This window comes from Ambystoma mexicanum, chromosome 8 (assembly GCF_040938575.1).
Source record: "Ambystoma mexicanum isolate Mex_15411 chromosome 8, UKY_AmexF1_1, whole genome shotgun sequence".
NCBI classification, from domain to species: Eukaryota; Metazoa; Chordata; class Amphibia; order Caudata; family Ambystomatidae; genus Ambystoma; species Ambystoma mexicanum.
Window position 1 is genome coordinate 1,022,272,767 of NC_090929.1, and position 25,184 is coordinate 1,022,297,950.

General features: G+C 45.0%; 1 protein-coding gene across 2 annotated transcripts in view; it reads left to right on the forward strand.

The window, feature by feature from the left end:
- ADK (adenosine kinase) overlaps positions 1-25,184 on the forward strand; it is a 1,244,147-nt gene that overhangs the window by 408,891 nt on the left and 810,072 nt on the right. For both annotated transcript variants that reach the window (XM_069610963.1, XM_069610964.1), the window contains exon 3: positions 484-537. In XM_069610963.1, coding sequence (XP_069467064.1) covers positions 484-537 — 54 coding nt within the window. The remainder of the gene's footprint in view (positions 1-483; positions 538-25,184) is intronic.

The following is a 25,184-nucleotide window of genomic DNA, read 5'->3' on the forward strand; positions in this document are numbered from 1 at the left end:
GACATGCTGGTTTGGACGAGTCTAAAGGGGAGCTAGTGGAGGATGCTTTAGCTGATTGCAACATGACCCTAATGGAGGACTAGGCGTTACTGCCTTTACACTTGGATGGGCTTTTCTTGTATTGTGTCCTGATAATAACCACAGTGCCTGCTAGCCTTTCAAGCACACTTGATCACCCTGTTATGCTTACAGCTGATCTGCACTATCCATTAGCCCATTCGAACTTGCAGGGAAAGAAGGTGGGGATAGCCCTGAGAGCAAGAAAAGAATGCAAAGTGATCTGTGTTTCATTTCAACAGGGTAATTTAAATCTCTGGTTGTGGCACAAAGATTTCAAACTAATTCACAATCCAACAGAATTACATTACAAATTGCGATACTGCCTATTTTATGTTTTCATTTTCATGCTCACTTTTCTGTCCTTTTCCTTCATGTTTGGAGTATACCACCTTTTTTTGAGAATATATTCGTTTTGTGTTTCAGGTATGGGTTGAAAGCAAATGACCAGATCTTGGCTGAGGAGAAGCATAAAGAACTGTAAGTGTTTAATCATGCACTTTTCCACTCCTCCCCTGTACTGTCTGTCTTTGAATTTACCCTTTTGTTATTCCTTGTTCAATGTGGGAAAACTACATTCCCTAACCGTTAAATAGTATTGTATCACAACATAAACGGTTCTTTGGGCGAAAAGATGTTGATCAAAGCTAGACTAGCAATTGTTAGACAAACGACAATTGGTTAAACCATGTGCTACCTATCCCTAAGAGAACACCACCTTGGCCCTAGTGGTAGTGCCTGGCCCTAGATTGCGAATGGTGCAACACCTATCTAACAGATAGATGGAGAGGAAGCTGTCCCTCATCTCTACCAATTGTATGGGTATATCAAATTTCATTAAGTTTTAATCCCAAAAGAGCAACCAGCAAAGCACAACCTATTGGCTACTGCAAGCAACAAGACTGGTTATTAGATCTTGTTGAAACAGCTGATCAGCTGGCATAGGCATTATTTAGCCATGGAATTTCTATACGTATTGTATTCACTCTAGGGCATCAAGTTAGCCTCACGCAAGTGGTTGTGCGTGTTACAGCAATGTATTAAAATGTACCCATATCAATGGGACACCTTAAAAGGCTCACATGATGTGAGTTTTTAGATGTTATCTCTATATTTTTGTATCCCCCTTGATTGTCGGGGATATCTAGATGATCATGGGAACCCCCATGACCAGGAAGGTCGACCGGTTTCAATGGTTTGTGCTAATTTTAACCATCTTTTTCAGGATTGTTATTTTCGGTGAAGTTTGTTTTCCAGCGTGCTTCAGGATGAGGCGATGTGGACGAGCTGTTCCGTCCCCTGTTTAGCCATGTCGTTTGACGAGCGGCCGGGGACCAGTGTTGTTGGGGTGGGCAACTTCTCAATCTGCAGATCGTTCTTCTAGTCTGAGTGTTCCGCAATGCTTTGTCGGAGATGCTCAAAGCACTGCAGAACACGCAGACTAGAAGTATACTATAGGAAAGGTATGCCATGGACTTTGGTACAGCATTCTTTCCTAAGCATGTAAAAGGAATGTATGGGTCTCAACAGTAAAAGATTACTACAGAGAAGTCGGTCACAGCAGCAGAGGTTTCACTCGCATATAGAAGAAAAGGCATGGGATGGAGCAGTGCAAGCAACCCCACACTGATGAGGTAAATGAAGGGATAGGAAATGCAAGATACGCGTGCATAGAACAGGAACAGCATAGGCCTTAGCAGTCCAAATTCCCTTCATAAAGAACTCGCCCAGCAGGGGGTAGGTGATAAGAACTCTCCTCAAATAGAATAGGAATAGCATAACCGCAGTGGGAGCACCACCCACAAAGAACAGGAACAGTTAATTGCTTCTGCAGTGCAAGCTCCTCATGGATGGAACCAGCCCTACAGATAAGGGATGTATGGAATTTGACTCCTGAAAAATAGGCAAATGCTAAAAAAAAGGGGACGAAAAATACGCTCAACAAAAGGAGGAAACCGACACTTAGGAGCCTATCCTGGCTTTCACCCATGCACCTCCATAAATGTTTGGACCAGTAGTACATGTAGAGCCAAAGGAAGAAACCCTTCAATCTGATCTGAAGAGGTAAAAATGGAGATTTGAATGTGCATGAATAAATTGGTGCTAAGAAATATTTATCAAACATTTCTGTTGTACAGTTAAAAAAAATATCTGTACTCACGTGGGAATAAGATTCACTTTTTTTACTCTCTGAAAAATCCTTTTACTCCCAACTTTAAAAAATAGGGAGTAAAATACCCCCACTTCAAAATCTTAACTGAAGATAGATCATTAATAGCAACTAGTTCAAAAACAAAGGCTATCCATTTCAGTAATTCACATAGTGGGAATTTAATAAACTGTAATTAGAAGGAATTCAACCTTAGAACAACAAATTATTTATGTACCATTTTCCAACCACTCTATAGTTGACCCACTTGCTAAAGCATGTTGCAGAACGGGATGTTCATATTACAGCATAAGTCACTCAATGAGTTTTATTTTCTCTCTACAAAGGTTGGCACATTTGATCTCTTCTGTATATATTGTAATTTTTAATACACAATAGCAGCTAGCCTCTTGCCTTAAAGCAACCATGACTTGTAGTGTTTTGAGGTTTGATATCAGAGTTGTCTGAGTAATGAAATCCCTTATTTACTTGAACTTTATTTATTGTGATACGATAGCGCAGAGAGGCAAGTACTCAATGCTAGAATCTACATATTGTCGTGTGGTCAAATGTTGGCTGGCCTGAGTTAGCCTTCAAAAGTCGGACTGAGCTAATAATAATCGGTGCTTAGAAGTTGAAGGAATCCTGCATGAAGTGCTACATACAAATTTAAATGCATATCTTATTGCACTGCAGGAATAGGTTTTGCTGAGTTTCTAAGTCAAATGCAACCGTTTCATTGTCTTGTAATGGCGCTTGCACTATATTGAGTCAGGTTTATAATATTTTTAAGTGTAGTCTTGAAGATTTGAAAGATGCTGTGACTGGTTTTATTGGTGTAATTACAGTCCCTCTTCATTGAGCAAGTAGCGGGCTGGGCTAGATTAGTTGGGGGAGAGGAAATATGCAAGGTAGCTTTTGCTGTTGGGTTGATGTTTGTGCATGTGAAGTACTCTGAATGGTGGGTGCATCTCTTTCTAGGTGTTGGAAGTGTAGCAGCAATTCTGTCTGGGGGGTGGGTGGGTGTTTGGGCGTGTGTGCCTGCGGTGCTAGGATACATTGTCTGGGACTGTGATTTGTAATTAGTTTTAGAGTTGTGATAGTTATCTGCTGGAAGGGAATATTACATTTATGTCGGTGTGTCAAAGTCTGGGTATAATGTTTTCTCATAGAAGTTGAGTAGGTTAGTGGGTTTACTGGAGAGCCTGCTGGGCATCTTGGTGTCAATCTGATGTCTGTGGCAATGTCTTGCTATTGGTGCCCTTGGAGTGGGATACTTTGAAGGAGACCCTATGGGTTACTGTTCTGTAGGGTGGTATTTGTGGCTGTTTGCAACTTGTCCTGGATCAGAGGTGAATGTGGGCTGGGGCTACATGTGAAGTATGCAGCAGTGGGAATGAAAAATCCCCAATGTAAATTTAAAGGAGGCATTGTGAAGAGGGCAAAGTCCTTGTGGGCTCTTTATGAATCGCCCTGCATGCTACAGGGACATGTGTGATGTTTAGGAGGCAGTTGGAGAAGCCCAGGAGAGGGTTGGGCATATAGACACACAACCTCGCTAACCATAGAGGCCTACTGGGACACAACCCCCGCCCTCCTTGGTTGGCATGGTTGCTTGAATCAAACATAACAGGTCGCCACGTTGCAGCCAATGAGGGGGGTGGAGGGGAGAGGTTGTGGATAGGTAGGTAGGGCTGAGGATGAGTAAGACCGGAAAGGGGATTAGGAAATGCGAGTGGATAGGTATGGGGCATTCATTTTTCTACCGGCTTAAGCAGTCTGTTTTGTAACTCATCGATCATATGCAATGGACTCACGCCTGAGCATACAGCAAGTCACCAGGTCTTATCGTAGTAGCATAGCGTAGTGCACATGGCATCGAAATCACAAACATTGACTAGCACAGCAGCAGTGAATTGGACTTGATACCCCTCTAAGAAAGCCGTCATATTACATAGACATAGTTTAGCAGCAATGGGCTGGGCTCTGTCAATAAGCAGGCTCAAATATGGTGTCAAAATGAAGAGTGCATATTACAGGGCCATAGAAGACCTGCAACAAAATCAAGAAGCAAGCAGTGGCAAGCCAGGAGAAGGACTCGGACCAGAGGAAATATTTGAATGTCGTTTTACTTAAATTAAAAGAAACACCTCACTGACCCTACCACTAAAAGGGAATTCCCTCCCTAACTAAACTCAAGTGCTTATCTATAGTTCAAAATAAATATATTCCTCGGTCCAAACCTATGCACTGAACTAGCCCTACCATTTTGTAAAATCAATAGGTTGAGTGCCCTGCACTCTAGGTTCTTCGCAAAGGTACCACCGGGTGTCCACAGAATCCCACCTGGGTCTGGATCCAATGGCTAGAAGTAAATCCACTGAAAGCAAATGATTCTAGTCAGTCTATTGGACGTTCCTCAGAGTTAGAGTTCATGGTAAAACAAAAAGTCCAAGCTTTAGGTAGAGTGCTTTTTCTTTGTTACCTTTCTACAAACTTTGTCCATCTCTCCACACTTCGGCCTATTTTCAGGCCTCCTTGCTCCTGTGACATCTGCTTTTCACTCTGCTTCTTGGGCCCCTGTGGCTCCTTTGGGGTTCCATAGCCAATATCTCATTTAGTTCTTTAGGGTTCCTGTGACCCCTTTCTGCTTCTTGCTCTTAGTTTTCTTTGATGCCTGTGAACCTTCTCGAGGTTTGTTGCTCTCGTTACGCAGGCTCCTGTAATACTGACTTTTTTCATTCTTTTGTCACTCAGTTCCCTGTGACCTTTGGATGGGGTTGGGTTAGTCCTTCCCTCTTCCCTGCTTGTCCTCTCTCCGCTTCTCCTCCCTCTGACCTGGGCAACTCACATACCTGTTGTGTTGCAGTGCTTGCTCCAGTGAGGGTCCATCTCGTAGTGACTGCAGTGCTCTGCACGGCTTGCCGCTCTTTGCTTCTCGATGCTAGCGCTCTGCTTTTGCTCTTCCCTGCTCTCTTGTTGGCTTTCGGTCTGAGAGCGGAGGACCCAGTCCACGCTTCATCCCTGGACTCTGCGTCTGTTTACGCGCTCCAGGCCCACCACATCCTGCACATGGTCGCCTCCAGGTCAGTTCGCTTTGTATGGCCTCTGCCTCTCCAGCCAGGCAAGCTTCCCCCTCTGGCATAGGCGACTCCTTCTACCATCGCCCTCCATCTGCGGTACAGCTGGCTCTGCTAGTCTACGTCGCTCCTCCCCTTGCCGGCGTTCTCACGTCTTAAGACTCACCTCATTGTTGAATTTCTCCTTTTCCATTCAGGGGTTGTTGGTCCTTTATTCTTGCGCATTTATTCACAAGGGACGTATTGTTCACCACAGGTTGTCAAGCATATGAAAGGTTCAGCCTTACCTTGAGCCAAACACCTAGTTGTATTATCAGTATTTCTTACTCCCATGTAGGCAGATAATACCTTGGGTATAGGGAGTTCCCCCATGGAAATGGAGTTGTCCCCTAAAGGGGGGTCACCCCCAGTGAGATCCCACTTTCACAAACTCTTAGGGAGGGTTTTGTGAGCCTACAACTCCCTAGCCTTAAAGGGGGTGACTCCCTGTATGTGGTAAGAAGGGACAAAGTCTCAAGATGTGTCACAGCACATAGAAACAAATAGCAGTCCTAAGTTGGTCAAGTCCTTTGTGTGTTCCGTAGCTATTATACCTGTTTTGTCACAGGTGCCAACTGCTGTGATCTAGGACAAACAAAATATGAACTGTGAGTACACACACACATTTCTTTGCTTAACCCTCCGTAGTGTGTCTGTGTGTGTCTGTTCCTCCCACCACCCCAATCCATCCTGCCCTTATCTTATGCCGGGCACCCTCGGTTAGGATTCCCCACGCAATGGTTGTAAAGTGGAAAAGCGGGTTACCACAGTCTTGGGTGGAGCGGAAAGTTCCTTGTCTCCTTTCTGTACGAAGTATGCAAGGGCAAAGGTGGCTGGAGCACCAAGCAGTGCAGTCGGGCTTGGGACTGCCTGATATACTTGACTGCGGCCATTTCCCACACCGGTAATACAGCGCATGGTAAATCTCCGAACAGCGTGGCTGCCTGCCTGTGCCGTGAATCAATTACCAGCAACAGGCTTGGGCAGGGTATGTCCCTTAAATGGAGTTCAGCATTTCCCAGCCCTTGGGCTGCTGTGAAACTGCAGTGTCGCACTGCAACATTGTTTCCAGGGCAGATGGGCCTATTTATACAATGCATATCTACATAGGGAGTCATGGGCTTGAAGTCATCTGCGTTTTTAACCCTAGGTCCTGACTATAGTCCTGCAAATTACTGTGGGGTTGAGAGCAAATCTCACAAGGGAAGTAATGGCATTTGAGCATGAGGGGCTAGATCACAATATGTGAGCACAATCACAGTGCAGCAGTAATTATTGATGGACAGCATGAAGCTAAATTTTTGTGATTAAAGAAGTCTTCCCCTTGGCAATGGGGTTCCTGGCAAAGCAGCAGTGAGTGTTTATGACCAGGGGTGGGCTCACCTGACCCGCAGTCAACCAATGGGTTGCAAGGTGTGCCTGCCCTGTTCAGAGTTGGCGGGGGAGGTGTTGAAAGAATGAGTCAACTGCCCCGAAGTCTAGTGGCCTCTTTGTTTGATGGCTTTAAAGACTGGAATTAGGTTATTTGTGTGGTCCTGTTTGTTTACAAGATGAGTAATGTCCGTCTTTGCCCAGTGAAACCCCTCCTGTACAAAGGCTAGACTGTGAACTCCTAAAACTGATACTTTCTCTGAACAGCTTTGCTTGTTTGGAACCAAACGTAATAGATAATGCATTTTACCAGGCAAAAAAAACTAATCTTTGAGGAATTGTCATCAAAAAGTCAGCACACCAAAGATTGTATTGTCAGATCAGTTTGATTTGCAGCATATTTTGGGATTCATGTGTGTTGCTCTTCTTTCTACTACTCTCCGTGCAGCCTAAATTAGATGCTTCGAAATAGACTCTAGGGATGTTACCCAAACGTCATCTTTTTACGCAAATATTTAATTTTAAATGTATGTACCTTTTTTAAAGGTAGTAGCATGCCTGTGACGAATCAACTTTTGGGGCACCAGTGGTCCAGAGATTAAAATCTGTTTTAAACCATCAATCAGCCTCACACCTCTAGTACACCAGAAGGGATCCAAACAGATTGGAAACACAAGCAAATAAACATCCTTTTGGTAAAAACCACCTTGTCCAATGTTGGTAACGTGGACAGAATGGCAGGCCCATCTCCGCAAGGTCGGGGATCGTTGGTTAGTTGCAACACAGCGAAAATACAATTACCCAATTATAAAAGGGACTGTCCGGTCAAGGTTGTATAAAAATATTGACTTTATTATCACAATACAGTTCTTGCTCACTGCAGAATACAACCCACCCTGTAAAGGATCCAGAGGTCAGAGCGTTTCAAGAAGGAATGCACTCTGGATACTGACAAGAGGGTAGTTGGTAAAGTAATTACTAGCAATATTTCAAGGATACTTGGTTTCAACACGAAGGGAGCAATGGGTTGTAAAATTTCACTCGGGGCCTTCGGAGAAAGACCAGGGGGACAGAACCACAATGTACCTTGTGCTTGTAGAGGTTTTTGGTGCTCAACAGGGTCGAGACTGTTTCAGGATGCTTTGCAGCTCCTGCAACAAGGTTCAAGACGGGAGACCGCTGCAGGTATCAGACAGTTCCTTGAGGCTTGACGGATGGTTGCAGGCTGGTCTACACAGCAGCTCGGGGTCAGACATTGTCTCTGTGCTGGTTGGTGGGTCTCAAACACGGGATGAGGCATATTGGACGCACAATTCTTGTTGGGACCCACATGGCGCTCTCATCTGAGTTTTTGTTCCAGACTGGATCTGGCTAAAGAATCCTTCCGCTGGAATCCTTCTTTTTGCCTTCTATTATTTCTTGAAGTGGAGTATCGCCCTTCTAATTTTCCTCTTGCCTCCGCACACCATTCAATGATATATTCCAGTGTTCTCTGGGCCTATGAGGGACTTTGATTTGGTTGATTGATCACCTTCGTAACTGAGTTCAAGTATAAAGCTTTCAGAATTGGCACAGATTCCCAGACTAGTTGATTAGGACGTCCATGAGTTGTAAAAAGCCTTGTACTAGCATTCTTCCTATAGACAATGTTTTCATTTTCAGTGCATCTTAACCTGCAGGTTGTTTAAGGCCTATGGCCCCTGAAAGTTGGCTTCCAGCTAGGCAGGATTCAGATGTTTGCTGGCCTTGTCACCAAGCCCAGTTGCTCTATACTCACATGTGTCATGGCCACTTGCCCAGGAGCAGCACCATCAAATAGAGGGAGGAGGGGGCATCATGGTACACACACGTCCTTTTGGGACATTTATACATGGGGGGGGGGGGCCTGGTTGTACACAGTCAGGCTCTTTGAAGAACTTAACAAGACATTTTCATTATGGGCAGAAGTGCTTGGAATGGAACGTAACTCTTTTATTATGGGCAGGAATACTCTCAAGAACTCCTTGTGTGTAACTAGTCTGGGTATGGTCTACATCTGCATCTGCACGTGCACCTTCTAGAAGTGGCAGGGTGTGGCAAGCAGGACTGAGCTAGGGGGCGTGGCTATAAGAGCTCCGCTATAAACGCCAGCCCAACCCTAACCCCAAGGCACACGCTTTGCGTTATTCTGCTCCTCCGTGCAGCGTAACGCTCAGTCGCCTGGGATTCAACTTACCTGGAGAGATCCTGCCATCTACAGGCATACTTACCATCTGGAGGATCCTGCTCTCACATGTATGCTTCTTCCTGGCACCGCGGCTCACCTGCAAACATCTTGGAGCACAGACAGCATCATCTGCGCACCGCGGCTCGACACACTCCATCCAAACTCGCAGCACCTGCAAAAGACAAGATTAGCCACTTAACACACATTACGGGGATGCTGCTGTTAAACCTTGCGCCTTCCCTAAAACCATCACTCACCTGCTGCCAGACATCGCTGCCGCATCCACATTCCGTGCCTCCACAGCTGTTAGGCCAAATTTCCATCTATTTGGGAGAAAAACGAGAGGAACGTTATTCAGTGAAAAGCCAACAATGAGAGCAATAAGATTAAGACATTGAGAGAAAGCAGAAAGAGGGGAAAAGACCAGAGACATTGAGAGAAAGCAGAAAGAGGGGCTTAGTCGCAGCTGGACTGGACTATAACTCAGGAATCAGTGAAGGAACTCTATTCCATCAACAAGCGCCCCTGCCAGAAGTAGCAGGACGGAGAGCTCATCATTCACACTTACCAGGTGAGCCTTTTGGGCTGGTACGTGCCCACAGAAACTGCACCTCGGGGTCGAAGGGCTTGGGAGATACCACAGTCACATAGCAGCGCACTCCCATAGCACCGCACTCACATTTTCCCATATCCACGCAGGAGCAGTGCCACCGATTGTCGTTGCCCACAGCTGATTTGCATGGGACTGAACCAGAAGGGGGTGACCTAACTCCAGGGAGGGCTCCAACCGTGCCCCAACGCCTTCGCAGAGACCAGGTGAGCGTAACAGCATGCTTTGTTCCATGTCCTCTGCAAGATGGAATCAAGGAAGGATGCAGTAGTATATCTTGCCTTAAGTAACAGTTCCAGGGCTCTGTCTCAAGATGAGAATTCACAGGAGGAATTTGGCCATTACCTGTTTGGTCCTGTTGCAGATCTGCGAAAATGAACCCACCCGAGCATATCTTGGGTCACTATCTGAGAGTTTGCATCCAGAAATGTCCAATCTCCTCATTTGCCCTCTACCCCTGCACCATTCAGTGTCATCCAGGCCTCTGATGGAGTGGATGCTATAGGACCGTCGCATGCACAATTACTAAATGCTTTCAGCCTCCCACATCAGACTTTAAATGAAATGAGGCATGGTTGATCCCTTATCTGGCATGTACACACTTTTGCTTCTATGGTAAACTCTGAATATGCGCTACTGGAATCCTCTCACTTTACAGAGTACTTGCTCAGCTTGATAAATAGCAGTTGCTGTGGTTCTGCCAGTCCTTATCCTCTTTCCCAAATCTGCCACTTAACACCTAGCTCCAGAAATTCTTCTCAGTAATCCATCATCTTTGGATCATTCTTCATGTAAGGACATGGATGGTGATTGCTCATTTTCTAACAGAGCTATTTGTTGACTGTTTATTGCAGTCCATTTCTATACCTCAAATTACTGGGATCCTCTCACCTGGTGTGGAGGGGAGTAAATCAAACAGTAACTGGGGAGAATGCATTAGTGAACATACATAAAGGACAACCATCATTGGACATTTGTAAGTGCAGGTAGGCAATACAGCATCTGTGCTCTGGATGTGACCATGATGGGTCAAGTGCTAGAGTAGAGGCAGCGGAAGTGAGGGACAGAGGCCGGTTTGTGGCGAGGGAAAATGTCAGATAGCAGGCAGATGAGAGGCAGGTTAAGAGGTTAACTATGAGGTGAGGTAGTCTGGGGACATCTTACCTCTACCTACGCTTTGGGAGGTGATCACTTCAGATCAGTGGGTTCTCAAGACCGTCGCCCATGGGTACTGCATAGAATTCCTACAACCACCCCGCTACCATCCACCCAAGAGCAAATGATTGTCGCACGACATCTGCAAATTCTACTGGAAGAGGTCCAGATCCTTCTAAACAAAGGAGCGATTGAGGTTGTCCATCAGGTAAACGGGCGGGGGGGAGGGGTATTTATTCAATATAATTCCTTGTACCCAAAAAGGATCTAACCATGCGCCCTCTTTTAGATCTGTGTCCTGCAAAAAAAGTGTCGAGCCTCAATAAATTCAGGATGACTACTCTCTAGGAGGTAACCCCTCTGTTGCAACACGGGGAATTACATGGCCACATTGGATATGAAAGATGCATACGTTCATATTTCAGTGTTGCCAGCACACAGAATGTACCTCAGGTCCAAGATGGAGAACACTCACTATCAGTTCAAGGTGCTCCCTTTTGGCATCGCCTCAGCCCCATGGGTGTATACGAAGGTACTAGCTGTAGCAGCTGCTCACCTGCGCAGGCAGTCCATCCCAGTGTATCTGTAGCTCGACGACTGGCTCATAACCGGAAGCACGTACGGAACGTGCCTGGAGAACACTCAAGACAGTAGATCTCCTTTTCAATTTGGGATTCTCATTCAATGAGAAAAAGTAAAGTCTGGCCCCCCAGTCAAGTCAAACAGTTTCTGAGGGCACTAATTTGGATGGAAGGTGGCCCACTCTTCCCCTCCGACAGGGCTCAACACATATTCCAGATCCCTCATTATGTAGCCACTCGCCGGGTAACTGTACGCAGAGGCATGCGGCTATTAGGGATGATGGCATTCTGCATCTTCTGGTTCCATGCGCCCAACTGAGCATGTGCCCCATGCAGGACTGGCTCTCGAGCCAATGGTGTCAGGCAAGCAGTCATTGGGACGATCTAGTGGTTGTCTGGACAGCCCTCTTTCAGTCTCTGCAGTGGTGGTCAAAGGAAAACCTTCTGAAGGGGAAATCCTTTACCACCCCTGCAGTAGAAGCCACGCTCACCAGACTCCTTACAGTCAGGTTGGGGAGCACACCTCCTGGAACAGGCAGCGCATGGCGCGTGGACTCCGTCAGTAGGTTCCAAACAAATCAATCTGTGGACTGTGTTCAAAGCATTCAAGACACATTTACAGGTGAAGACCGTTCTTGTCCTCAGACAGCACCACGGCCATGTCCTATCTGAACAAACGGGGGCACTCGCTCTCCAAGGAGATCCAAATGTTCTGGGAAAGTTTGGAATTGGGCACTCAAACACATGTTCCTACTATCGCAACATGTTCCAGGGCACGACAATCTTCTTGTCGACGTGCTCAGCAGAGACTTGCACCTACCCGTAGAACACAAGTGGTGCTTGCAAGGACATATTCTACTCAACGTCTTTGCAGAATGGGGTTATCCAGACATCTACTTGTTTGCGACGCTGGAGAATGCCCAATGCCCCCCACCCCACCAGGAAACTGCCCTGCCCATACAACCTGCTGTCACAAGAACCGGGGAAGACACTGCACTCGTGCCCCCATACGCTCATTTTAGCAGCCTGGCTCCTGAAGTCATAGACATTGGGCATCTCCAATTACCTCCGAGTCATGGACATACTGAGGGAGGCACGTAAACCTAACATCAGACACTGTTACTCCAATAAATGGAAACTATAATTTGCAACTCTACAAATCTCAACCTATGGATATATTCATTTATCGAACACCTATTAGACTCAGGATTTGTTTTAAACTCTCGAAAGGTCCACCTTGCTCCCCTCTACATATACATCATCTCGGGGCAAGGTTTCTTGGTGTAAAAGTCCTGTAATCCACACTTTCATGGAAGGGGTAAAAAGATTTTGCCCTCCTGTTTTTAACCCTTCTGCCGGATGAGACTTGAATGTTGTTGTCACAAACCTAATGGGACCTACTTTCGAGCCAATGCATAAGGCTAGCCTTAAGGGCCTCGCCTATAAGAATGCCTTCCTAGGGGCCATTACTAAGGAGAGTTGTGAACTGCAGGCTCTCTCAGTTCAGGATCCATTTGCGACTATTCACAAAGATTAGGTGGTATTGAGCGCACACCCACGTTTTGCGCCAAAATTCATCTCTTAAGTTCCACGTGAATCAATCGGTAGAGCTTCTGACTTTCTTTCAGAACCCAACTAACTCACCTGTAAGAAGCCTCCATGAACTGGATGTTGGGAGAGGAGTGGTATACTACCTTGAAAAGACTAAACCTGCAAGAAAGACAAATCAATTTTTTGTGGCTGCTGGTAGAGAAAGGGACCCCGTCTCTAAATCAGCTGTTTCCAAATGGATTGTTAAATGCATCGCACTGTTACTCTGTGGCCAAGAGAGACTTGCCCTTTAGGCCTAGAGTTCACTCTACTCGAGGAACAGGGGCTACTATAGTCTTTATTGCAAATGTTCCCCTTGATTCTATTTGCAAGGCAGCTACATGGAGTTGTTCTTAATTTTTTTTTTTTTTTTTAAACGTAAATTCTTTTTATCAGTGAAACAGCAGTCACCATACAGGGGAATGCCGAAATGACAGGTATAGCATATGTAACTTAATATCATATTTCCTGTGCACCACTCAAATATCTTCACACTGTGACTATCAATGCAATCCCACTATGTTCACCCTACACCCCCGTGAACAACTCTTCCCATTTTCAACAATCCCACCCACATGTGAATTTGACATGCATTAGCGATCAGAGCGTATAATATATACATATTTGCTTAGATGCGGGTCGACATTCTCCCCAGTGCTTCATGCCATTTGTTTATTGCTCATTTCGCCATTGCCGAGCATCCCCTCCTTTTGATGTGTTTTTACATATGGGATTATGCCATACCCATGACTGAAGTACTACTACAGGTATACATAGAGAACACATATCCGCTATTCCCTACCACATCCACCCTCCCATCCAAACCCCCGTGGAACAGTTATGTACGTGCATATACAATATCGCAACCATCAGCTCGCTGAACCAAATTGCACAGGTCTGAGACCGAGCCTTCCTAATATTAGCCTGTTCCAAATCACAGATCCTAGCCAGCAAGTCTAGCAATTTCTGTTGAAGGAGAGCTATCTCTGCTTTCCAGCAAATCAGGATGGCCTTTCTAGCAGGAAAAGAGATGATTTGAGCAAATTGGCGTGGCAAGGAATCATCGTGCTAACCCTCACTCTGAAGGCCAAAGATTGTTCCCAGTGGTGTTGAAGGGATATCAAATTGCCTATTTTAGCCAGGCGCTGTAGCACAATGCCCCAAAAAGGTTGTGTGATGGGGCATGCATTTCCTCTAACAAAGGGGGGAGCAATTGAGACCCATGGCGTGAAGCCTGTTGGGTGTGTAATACCCTCTGCATTAGTTTATACTGCATTTCCCTGTGCTGCAGGTTGTAGGACATGTGTCTAAGGGTATTGAAGGCTTCATGTGTCATCTGCGCAGAGTGGGATGCCCAAGTCTTCCGACCAGCTCTCCTCTTCTAATGAAATGTTTCTACTTTAGTTCTGTGTCATGCAGAAGGCATAGAAAGTTTGCAGCTTGGGGAACTCCGATGTAACTCGTTCAAAGTGTCTACTTCGCAGGTCTGTCTGTTCCCTAGCTTTGGTTGTTGCTGTGGTAAGTTTGGTTTTAATTGAGTGCACAGAGAGGTATACTAACCAGTCCAAAGCCCCCAAGCCCAAAATGTTAGTGGATTGTAACGGTCAAATTGTCTGCACATCGCAGAGGTCCATAACCCGTACTCCTCCCCCTATCCCCCCCTCTCTCCCGTGATTCTTTTCGAGGGATAGCATAGCTCTGAGGCTGATCCATGGCGGGATTATGCTGGTTTGTGAAACTGAGGGCCATTGCACCAGTGTGGGGCCCACGATAGGGTAGCGTTTAATCTTACTTGGAGCCGACTAGGTGGGAAGGCTAGTATTTCTTGTGGCGTAAACTGGCTCAGTACCCGTAGCTCAGCTAGTGGTGTCCGTGTCATTCAGCCAGCGTTTTGCCCAAGTGACTTGCACTGCCAGATAGTAAATATTCTAAGACTAGATGGCCAGGCCCCCATGGGCTTTCGAGGCCTGCATGATACATTTGTTCAGGTGCGCCTTCTTACCTCGCCAAATTAATTTCGCCACTACTTTATCCAGTGCAGTATATAGATGCCGCGAAGGTGGTGCTGGGATCATATCGGTTAAAAAGATACGTTTGGGCATTGAATTCATCTTCATGGCATTTATCCTGCCTGGTAGAGAAAGTGGGATTGTGTGCCAGTTTTCCAGATCCGATTGTATTTTGTGCACCACAGTGGGGTCATTTAAGGCACTCGGGGTGGGGAGATCTGCGCTTCTATTGATTCTCAAATATCTAATATGCTGATACTGCAGTGGGATGGCACAGTTTTGGCTGGAGTCCCAGAGAGCTACATGGAGTTCTGTTCACACATTCACTCGGCATTACTGGTCTCTCACCAGCTGTCATCCAGGTGGCCAAGACACAGCCATTACTTTTGGATCCAGTTCTGAGGGTGGACCATTGCGGGAGGATCACCTTGATGAGGGATCTTCTGGGAGTGGGACACCGGACTGAGAAACAGTATCTATCCTTCACTGCAACACTTTTTTCGGAACTGTCCTTGGCTCCTACAACAACGCAGTGCAGACAAGGTCAGCACAGACGGTGAGTCAGGGATACTGATACCAGACCGGTCTGTGTAGAACCAAGGTTGCAAGCGGCAACATTCGAAAGGAGAAATCTGAAGAGGAGTGTGAAGTGTATGCAATGACCGACGCAAATATAATTGAACATCCAAGGAGTGACTGATTTTTTGAAGCCAAGATGGATACCATACAGATCATTCGAAGGTCTTTTGGTATCCAATTGAGAGGTGGCAAATGTAAATTGTGGAATCGAAGTGGTCCTGCAACAGGGGAAGCTAAACCTTGTGCACATTTGAAAGTCATTAAATAGCTAATACGAACTGCAGTTGGTCCGAGCCTGACAGAGGGAGACTAATTGTGTAAGAGGAAGGATCAGAGCCCGGCTGAGGGGGATCCGGGATGAACCTAGAGTCACCCGAGAGACAATAGTCTCTGAACATTTGGATCTGAGCCTAGCTTAGCTGAGGGGGATACAGGGTGAAGAGTGAATCTCCTGACTTGAGTACTTGTAAGAAGAAAGGAACTTTTTTCATTTGTTTTGGTACAGCTGGCCCCCTCGATAACTTAAGAGACTTGGGCACAGAAGGCCCTGATGCTGGTAATGGGACTGTTTCCTCGTGCCAAAGTAGCCAGAGTGTGTTCTTTGTTCGATTGAACCGCCTTGTCCTGTATTGAAAATATGGGTAAGGGAGGCCAATGGCCTGAGCATCCTGACATATTTTTTTTGTGAACACTTCTTTCTTTTTCATGAACATTACCCCACACTATTTGTATTTAGAAGTAAAGATTGGCAATAGTTTTTCTTTTTAGTATAGGCCCTTTTATTTTGACGAGACTCCACTAGGACCGCCTTATTATTTGATTGTCGTAGCTTGCTCCCATCTATAGATTTAGGATTAGATGGGCGTTTTTCACACCCTTGTTAAAGTTCAATAAATGCCTTTGTTGAACTCTGGTCACTTGTGCTTGTCTTACTATTGATGCCATGCATTTCTTACATTAGAGACACACTCTGTCTGATTTTCAGGTGGGGACAAGCAATGCTAAGACATCCCTTTGCTTCTATTCCTTCGCACATACCACCATCTCTTGGAACTGCTCGCTAGTCTATGCACAGCATGTGATTCTAAGCAGATTCACAAGCATCAGAAGACCTACATTACTCACCGTAATTCTATTTCTGCAGATTGTATCTGCTTAGATTTACATGCGCCCACCCATCCTCCCCTCTCGGAGTAAAAAGAATATAGACATCTTACACCTTCTTTACTCACTCACGCATTCTGTAAGGATACCTCACGGCAGAAGAAAAACAGGTGGGACCTCAGCATGTGAAGAATTTTGGGTACACTACACATCCCGTTTGGTCACGCCCATGTCTACGTCCCCTTTTCGATATTCGAAAGAAAGATGCAATACTCTGAGATTACCACTAGATGTCTGACTATATGCACAGCATGTGAATCTAAGCAGATATAATCATCAGAAATACGATTACGGTGAGTAATGTATGTCATAAAACATACTTTCCAAAACATGGATTAATGCAACTTGATCACACTGCATGGCATGATGGATTGTCATCCTACAAGTGATTACAAATGAAACAAGTTTAGAATCAAACGCACATTTTCAGTTCATTGAGAGGGACCAAAGCACTTTCTCTTTTAAACCATACCATTGGCAAAGTTGTCACACATGGTGTACCGGGTGAACGGGAGGATGACCGGAAAGACCGCAAAGGGAGCGGGGCAGGGAAAACAAAATATAAAAAATATTTATAGTAAGCAACACTGCGTTGGCATGTGTGGTGGTCTAACTGTTAATGGATCTACAAATGTTGGAACGAATTAAGATGAATTGCTGATATTTTGCATGTGTCTCATGCATGTTTGCAAAATCACCAATGGTGTCACCGTTCTGACCAAATAGCTAGTCTAGTGACTGTTCTTGTATTTCACCACGAACAAAGTGAATGTTCAAGATTCTTAGTGTGCCATTATCTCAGTACCAATTTGTTTTCTCTATGTAAGTATGCTATGGTGGCTTATTTCACATATCCCCGAACCTAGGCCAGGGGTTGTTTGCCTTTAATAGATTACCCGTTCCGGTTCTGGGCCACCAAAAATTATAATTGTACTTAAATTGTACCGGAAATTAAAAATGGGTGGATACAATTTAACCAAACTTGGATACAGTAACCCAACACAGTTTGGTATGCTTCAATGCTGTTATTTTATTTCAGCAAATAATTTCATATTAATCCGAGGCGAAGGCTGCAAATCCTGTCTATGGTATAAAGTTCCACTTAACCATGAGGGACCCACGAAAAATGCCAACTTTTGGAGCTACCCTTTTCATACACTTTGGAGTAGTTCAAAAGTTAGAAAGTTTCCTTCTAGGAATCAATAGGAGCAAGTCCATAGGCAAGCTGCTGTTGAAGGTTAAAGTCAGTTAAGTGTGTGTTCAACCCCACAAGTGTAGCCAAATCCCCAAAACCCAGAGAATGCCAGACATCTCCTCCCTCCCCCAAATGCCTCTCCCCAGTGACCGATCTAGCCAACAAGAGAAGCGAACAGGGTTTCGGGCTAATGCAAGCCAATGACTGCCCACGGTACAAGGTGCCTGCAACACCTCACTAGGTCCCGGAATAGAGAACTTCTGAAGAGTATTCTAATGAATAGATCAAGACCCAAAGACTGGTTTTCACAGCGCCAGTCGCACACGATTTGGCTTGGACAAGGCAGGAGCATCTAGTAAGTATTGAGCTTCTTTTACACGGTTGGAGACGGGCTCTGGTACTTTGGACCTTGAACCCTGGACCAGGACGACGACCCACCTGATAGGCAGAAGCACCGTTTGTCTCCTGGAGTATGTAGGAACCTGTGAAAGGAGTTCCGGACAGCTCAAAGGACAAGATGGGGCAGCCAGCATAGAACAGTCCCCCAAAGGGGCAGCAGTTTGGTGCTTAGCCAAGACTCAGCTGAGGGGCAGTTGTCCACCACTCTGTGTGTGAGGCACCTTGAGGCACTTGAACCAAGAGGATTTATCAAAGTGATGACACAGCAATGGCCCAAAAACTGCCCCACCATGGGGAAGCTGTCCTGCCAGCCACGAATTGCTAGGACAAGGATATAGCCGTATAGGGATCCCAGCAACCAAAAGAAGAAACCCGCAGCGAGGATAAAGGAGCCAGGGGCCAGCCAATCTGGACAAATCTGTTCTTTCGAAGCAGCAACTAGTCTTCAAGCCAATCATCTGGCAATTCATGCAAGAATCCACTGATGTCTGTGGAATGCATATGATGTCCCCTAGGCATATTCACTCATGGGCTGGCCTTAGCCAGCTTTCCAATCGCTCACCAGGCAGACAGTTTGATCGCCAGACAGTCAAGCTGGCCTGAAACCGCCACACACACACACTAGTCCTCCCACATAGGATTGGTATTGGGCTTTTCTGGAGCAGAAAACCAGTCTAGCCCAGATTTATCGACCCTAGTGGATGCAGGTTTGGGTTTTACGCATGTTTAAATGCCATTTTATTTTATCTGTAGATTAACTGTTTTATCTATTACGCTCTTACAATGTTTGTCATATTTAAATCTAATTGAGTTATACATTTGTTTTCTCAATTTTAAGACATTGTAATTTAGAGACTGAATGTTTAGTTATTGAATTACTGAATTGAGTAACATGGTCTGCTTTTTTTTGTACTTTGTGTTTTTTTTAAACCAAACACATTTTTTTTAAATGCCTTTTTAGGCCTGCCACATGGTCCTATCCCTACCCCCTACAAAGGGATGAACTAAAATAAAAAGTCCAGGAGGAATGTGCAAAAATGCATTGTTACTCGATGCCTACCGTACGTACTGTTAGATTGGGCAAGTAATGCAGTAAAACTGGCAGCAGACCTGATGAATCAAAAACAAAATACACCTGCTACCAGCCTACTCTGCAACACCACTTTAGGGTAATAGAATCATCATGGGCCCAAAGTTGGGCCCTTAAAACGCCCTTGTACTAGCAGTTATGTGGACTACCATAGGATGATAGTACTTCAAAAAGGGTTGCCGTGGCAGGGAGACTCCTGAAGGAACAATTCTCCCTGGCCACAAAAGTAGTCACAGCCAAGAAAACAATCGGGAAACACAAAACATTTGGGGGTCCCAATGAAATAGGACAGCAGAACCTGCCAAAATTTGTATTCTGTCCCACCATTGCTATTTTGTCTTGTGTAAGGAGGACCTCTGTCTCCTTCAGGCTGTCGGGAACCTTACATTTGATTGCAGGTACTAGATCAGATTTGGGAACTGTCCTTCAGTGATCCATTAACCACTTGCCTGTTCCCTTGACTGTGTCCTTCATTTCAAACCTGGCTGGGTTTAGTGCCCAGCATGATCCCTGCAGGACTGACTTAGTGGCCTATGGTGCAGCTCATTTTGTTTTGACAGATCGAGCTTCTATATTCCCTCTACTCCTATACATGGCCCAAACCGAAAATCTTCAACAGCTGCTAAAGAATCACCTTCAAAGAAGCCGGACCTATTTTCATATATGTCGGCCCTAACAATTGCCCTGGTTCCCTTCATTAAGCTTTATGAATCACTGCACGACACACTAAAGGATCATACGGTTTTACAGGCCATGATTCATACAAAGCTCATTTTTCTTGAAGGTCATGTTGCGGCCCAAAAAGAAACAAAATCATCTTGTACAAATATGGCTGACATAAATGCATGTCTCCAGGCAATAGAAACCTCCCTGAACCACCTAGAAAAACGATCTTCGTCAAATGGATCAGCTACTCCATCTACCGACCCTTTGTCACTCAGTGACCTAACTGCCGGAAATTCACACAAAACCATCTGAGAAAACCAATTTGGTTTCCAAAACAATGCATCAGCTCCTAAACCAAACAAATGGATCGATCACTAACATCGTCTAAGTAATTGACGACAAAGAAAACGGAAATAAACTGGCACAAGAACCAACGCAGCAACCTTATTCAATCTTTGACTCAACAAGGTCTAAAAACTCAAATAACCTTCCTTTTTCAGATGTTACCAGCAAAATGCCTCCCTCAAAAAAAACTACCAACCCGGCACCTAAATCTGCTACAATATCTCTGAGACATCACGCCTCGCAAAGTCAATTCCCTCAACAGAATCGCTACTCTGAGTCCTCAGGTTTCATCTACAAACCAAATCACCAAGAATTCACCAATAACAACTGAGGATTTCCTGTCAAACACAGACTTGATGAACCTCACAGAACACTCTGACACAACTCCTCCTTCTGACACAACTCCTATGGGCTCTTTGGCTCAGCTTCCTGAGGACGCTACTAGTCCTCCCATACTGGGCCTACACATCAAAGACCCTGCGATTAACACCAAACCAGAAGATATAGAAAATTCATTGATTTTCCTGACCTTGGAGGAACGCCGGAAGAAGATTGAACTGTCAACAGCAATCAAAAAAAACAGAGCTAAAAAAAAAACTGGCCTAGACTCCTCAGCTCAAAAGATGGACCAAAGAAACTAAAACCAGCTACGGAAAGACAGTTGTAATTCGCCCGAGCGCCCAAATGACTCAAACTTACCAACCACTCCTAGATACCCTCCTAAATCATCACAGAGAACCCGTAAATGGGAAAACAGTCCAAGACAAACCACCTCTCATGCTTCCCGGCACCAAAAAATTGAAACAAACACATACCACAAATTCATAAAGACTGAAAAACCACCGGTGAAATGGATTCTTAAACTTGAACAAACCAAAGAAAATCGAGATGAAGTCATACTAAACAGGAGCCCTGATCTTGATACATCTTATACCAAAACTAAATCAAATTACCTCAGACGATTTGAGGATAGTTGAACCTAACCACTTCCATGGAAGAGCAGTGTGCCATCTTCATATTACCTCAAGAAGAGTCAAAAACACACTGATGGACCGAGAGAGAGACTTCCTAAGCCTGGGGTACTACCTCTCCCAACAGAGAGATCCCTCTGAACATACAAATTTTAAAACCATTGAACCCATACGGAAAAAGGCACGAAATAACAGCGAAAATGACTATCAATCAAGACCCAAACGCGATCTAAACACCAATTCACGTAAGCGAAGACCCTCCTATCGACAGGTTCCAGCGACTTTCCATCACAGTCCAAAAGTGTCTCTCTCGAGTAAGAATCAACTTCTACTTCAGCCTACACGAATTCCACCCTAGGCTTTAACAGATGATGCGAACAAAGAAAACTCGGAGGCAAAAATAGCCTTTCGCAAAGAACGACAAGACCAGCACAGGAACCTTACCAAAACTATCCATCCAGAAAAAGGCGCACTCCCAGCACTCCATACCAAAAATCCTACTTCATCTAGCTTTTGGGCGTGGCTCCCAAAAGCACTGGCAAGGCATCGTTCAAAATAGCAGCTCAGAAACCGGACTCCTCTTCGAGACTCGGCGGGCACATGAAATAGCACCCCTTGCGACCTCAAACTTGGATCATGGAACACCAGGGGTTATAAGCATTTAACTTCGCTTAGTGACGTTAACCTGGGATCCGTTGATCTGTGGTGTTTCCAAGAGACCTGGTTGACCAAAACACCATCGCTCGACGGTTTTGACCTTCGCCTGGCCCCGGCATCAAAAGGTCCAGTTGGTCGACCGTCCTCTGGGTTGCTTACTGCATGCCGAAAGTGGCCTGGCAATAGTGGATATTATCGTCTCGAACTACTCGCTACTTGCACTTTTGCTAACCTGGTCACTCTTTTCACCTGATGGGGCACTCCAACAGACGATTCCCGTAGCAGTACTCAATGTCTATTGGAATCATACTGCAATTGATCCCAAAGAATTTTTGGCCCTAATTGAGAGCACGATCGACAAAATACGAACCACCCATAACACCTACCACATTATAATATGTGGTGACCTAAATGCCTTCTGCTACTCAAAACCCTCTAAGAAAACATCGCTGGGTGAACGACGAGGAGAACTTTGGGTTAAACTGATGAACTCGAGAAAATTCTACAACCTCGATATAGTATATAAAAGCAACACTTGACTCCGAACCTGGGTAAGCGACAAATCAACGTCAACTCTCGATTACACCTTTGTTTCCGAGCCCATCCTTTCCCCAAACAACCTCTTTTGACGTCCTCCAAACTGCATCTAGCGACCATAACATCTTGCTAACCACTTGGAAATCATCATACGTTAATCATGACAGGATGAAGGTTGGACTGGAACAAAACCCCCAGAGAAATAGACTGCGCCTTACAGCACACAGCATAAGAGACCTCACGAATCGCTACACAAACCCAATTTGTATATTTAACACTGACTCTATCGACTACGGTCCCTTGCTGATCTCATACAGAACGCTGAAAGGCAAACCCAACAAAAACCTCCAAACGCCCACCCATTCATACGACAAACTTCTGGTCCTGAATCGGCGTGCCTTCAGGAAAGCTAAAAGAACTGCAGCAACACTTCCTATGGCTGAAAGAAAACTAGCAATCAAAGAAGCTACCAGAGAATACAAAGCCTGGGTGAGAGGGTACAGATGGAAATTACATCAGCAAGACGCGGAAGCCATACTGAAATCAATCTGCTCCAATAACTCAAAGGACTTCTGGTCATTGTTGAACAAAGCATCTTCACCAAACGGACCAGAAATTACGAACTCTATATGTGAAGCCACCTGGGCAGCTCACTTCAGATTGCTCTTCCAGTTGCCTCGTCCTAATCCATTGGAGCACACTCTTCCGCAGATAACCATGGTCTGTCTCAAACCCCTGAATCAGATTGACGGCTGGACTAAACTGGACGACCTAGATGACATTTGACATCCTCAAAAAATTGAAAGAATCTCAAGCACCAGGCCCCGACGGTATTACAAACTTTGACATAAAATCTCATCCGGCCGAATGGGCTACATTTATAAGATCAGTGTTCACGAGATGTGTGGCTGTACAATCTGTTCCCCCTTCATGGCTATCCGCAGTAGTGGTCCCGATGTACAAGAAAGGAGACAAGCAAGATCCTATAAATTGTCGACCAATCGCTCTATTGGACCCTATAGGAAAAGTCTTTGGCTCACTCCTGAAAAAATTCCAATCTTGGGTCTCGCGAGCCCCATGTAACGACAATTTTCAAGCTGGCTTTAAAAAAACACTGGGACAAGAATTAACATCTTTCTGCTAACCATTCTAAAAATAAAGCAAAGGAGGGCTGCCCTAAATTATACATGGCTTTCATAGACTTCTCCAAGGCCTTCGATAGAGTCGATCGTACTAGACTCTGGGAGAAACTGACTGCTTGGGGCTGCCCAAGAGACATCTTAAAGCCCATCAAAGCACTTCACACAGATACCAATATCAAAGTGAGGCTAAACCAACAAGGAAGCTTATCTGCGCAACTTGAGACAAAAAGAGGTGTTAAACAGGGCTGCCCGCTAGCACCGGTCCTCTTCGTCGCTTACATGGGAGAGTATCAATACTCAGAGGCCCTGATTAGATCTTTCCCGCCTAAAATTGCACAAACAAACATCAGCACACTACTGTACGCGGACGATCTTATCCTATTAGATCTGACGCCTACAGGCCTTCAACGCCAACTTGCCAACCTACACCAATTCTGTATTGAAAACAATCTAGAAATTAACATCGACAAGACTAAAATTATGGTGATGGAACGCTCCGCCAAAAAGCAGGATAAATTCAACTGGTCTCTAGATAAAATCAAAATTTAAAAAGTCAAGAACTTCAAATACTTGGGCATAATCCTGGACAATTCAGCAAAAGACTTGACCATGCAAGAATCTCTGTTTAACAAAATCCGAAGCCTAGTAACAAAAGTCAAAGCAATAGATAGAAAATTCGGCACATTTTCTACCATTCCACTACTAAACTTCTATAAACAAAAAGTGGTTCCTGTCATGACATATGGTTCAGAAGCTATGTCATGTCTACCCAAATCCCTCTGGCCCAAACTAGAAGCCTACTGCTGGAGGACGGCTTTTTGTTTACCAGATTCAACTCCTATCGCACTGATATGTCAAACTCAATTTGCTTTCCCTTCAGGGCACTGTTGACTGCAATACATTGATGCTCTACAGAAAATGTATTCTCCCAAACTGCTCCTTCATCCATGATCTAGTGCTTAAAGAAATCCAAGCGGGAAGCTGTACAATGCTTAATCGATGGAAAAAAGAAAATCAAGCTTTATTAAAAACTATTGAATGTACAGAAGATGACCTGATCAACAATCCGACAAGGATAACCAAAAAAATAAGATATGGATTGGATCTGCACTCTCGACGCAGCATCCAAATATAAGCTTGCTTCTCACTTGCCTTCGACGTGGAAGAAACTAAATGAACTCCAGAACTACATCGAAAAATTTCCCAGCCGACCGGCTCGCAACCTTATGATGAGAGCAAGATTAAACCTTCTCGACACCAACGAAATACGTCACATTAGAGATTATTCTCTGACTAACATGTATAGATTTTGTGACGAAGAGAAGGAGACCATTCGCCACTTATTACTGTCTTGCCCATGTACGACGGAGATTCGGCTTCCCTACATGAAATACCTCCTCCGACATTCTTCAACAACTGACGAAGAGACATGGTGGAAAAGGATGATTAGTGGTGACAGAACGTCATGGCAATTAGCGACATTCAAGATCCTTCAACAACTAGTAGAAAAACTTGACTTGAAATGAAAACAACTAAGACGTTTTTCCTTTTCACCTGGACTGTTCTCTTCCTTTTCCTCCTCCTTATACCCC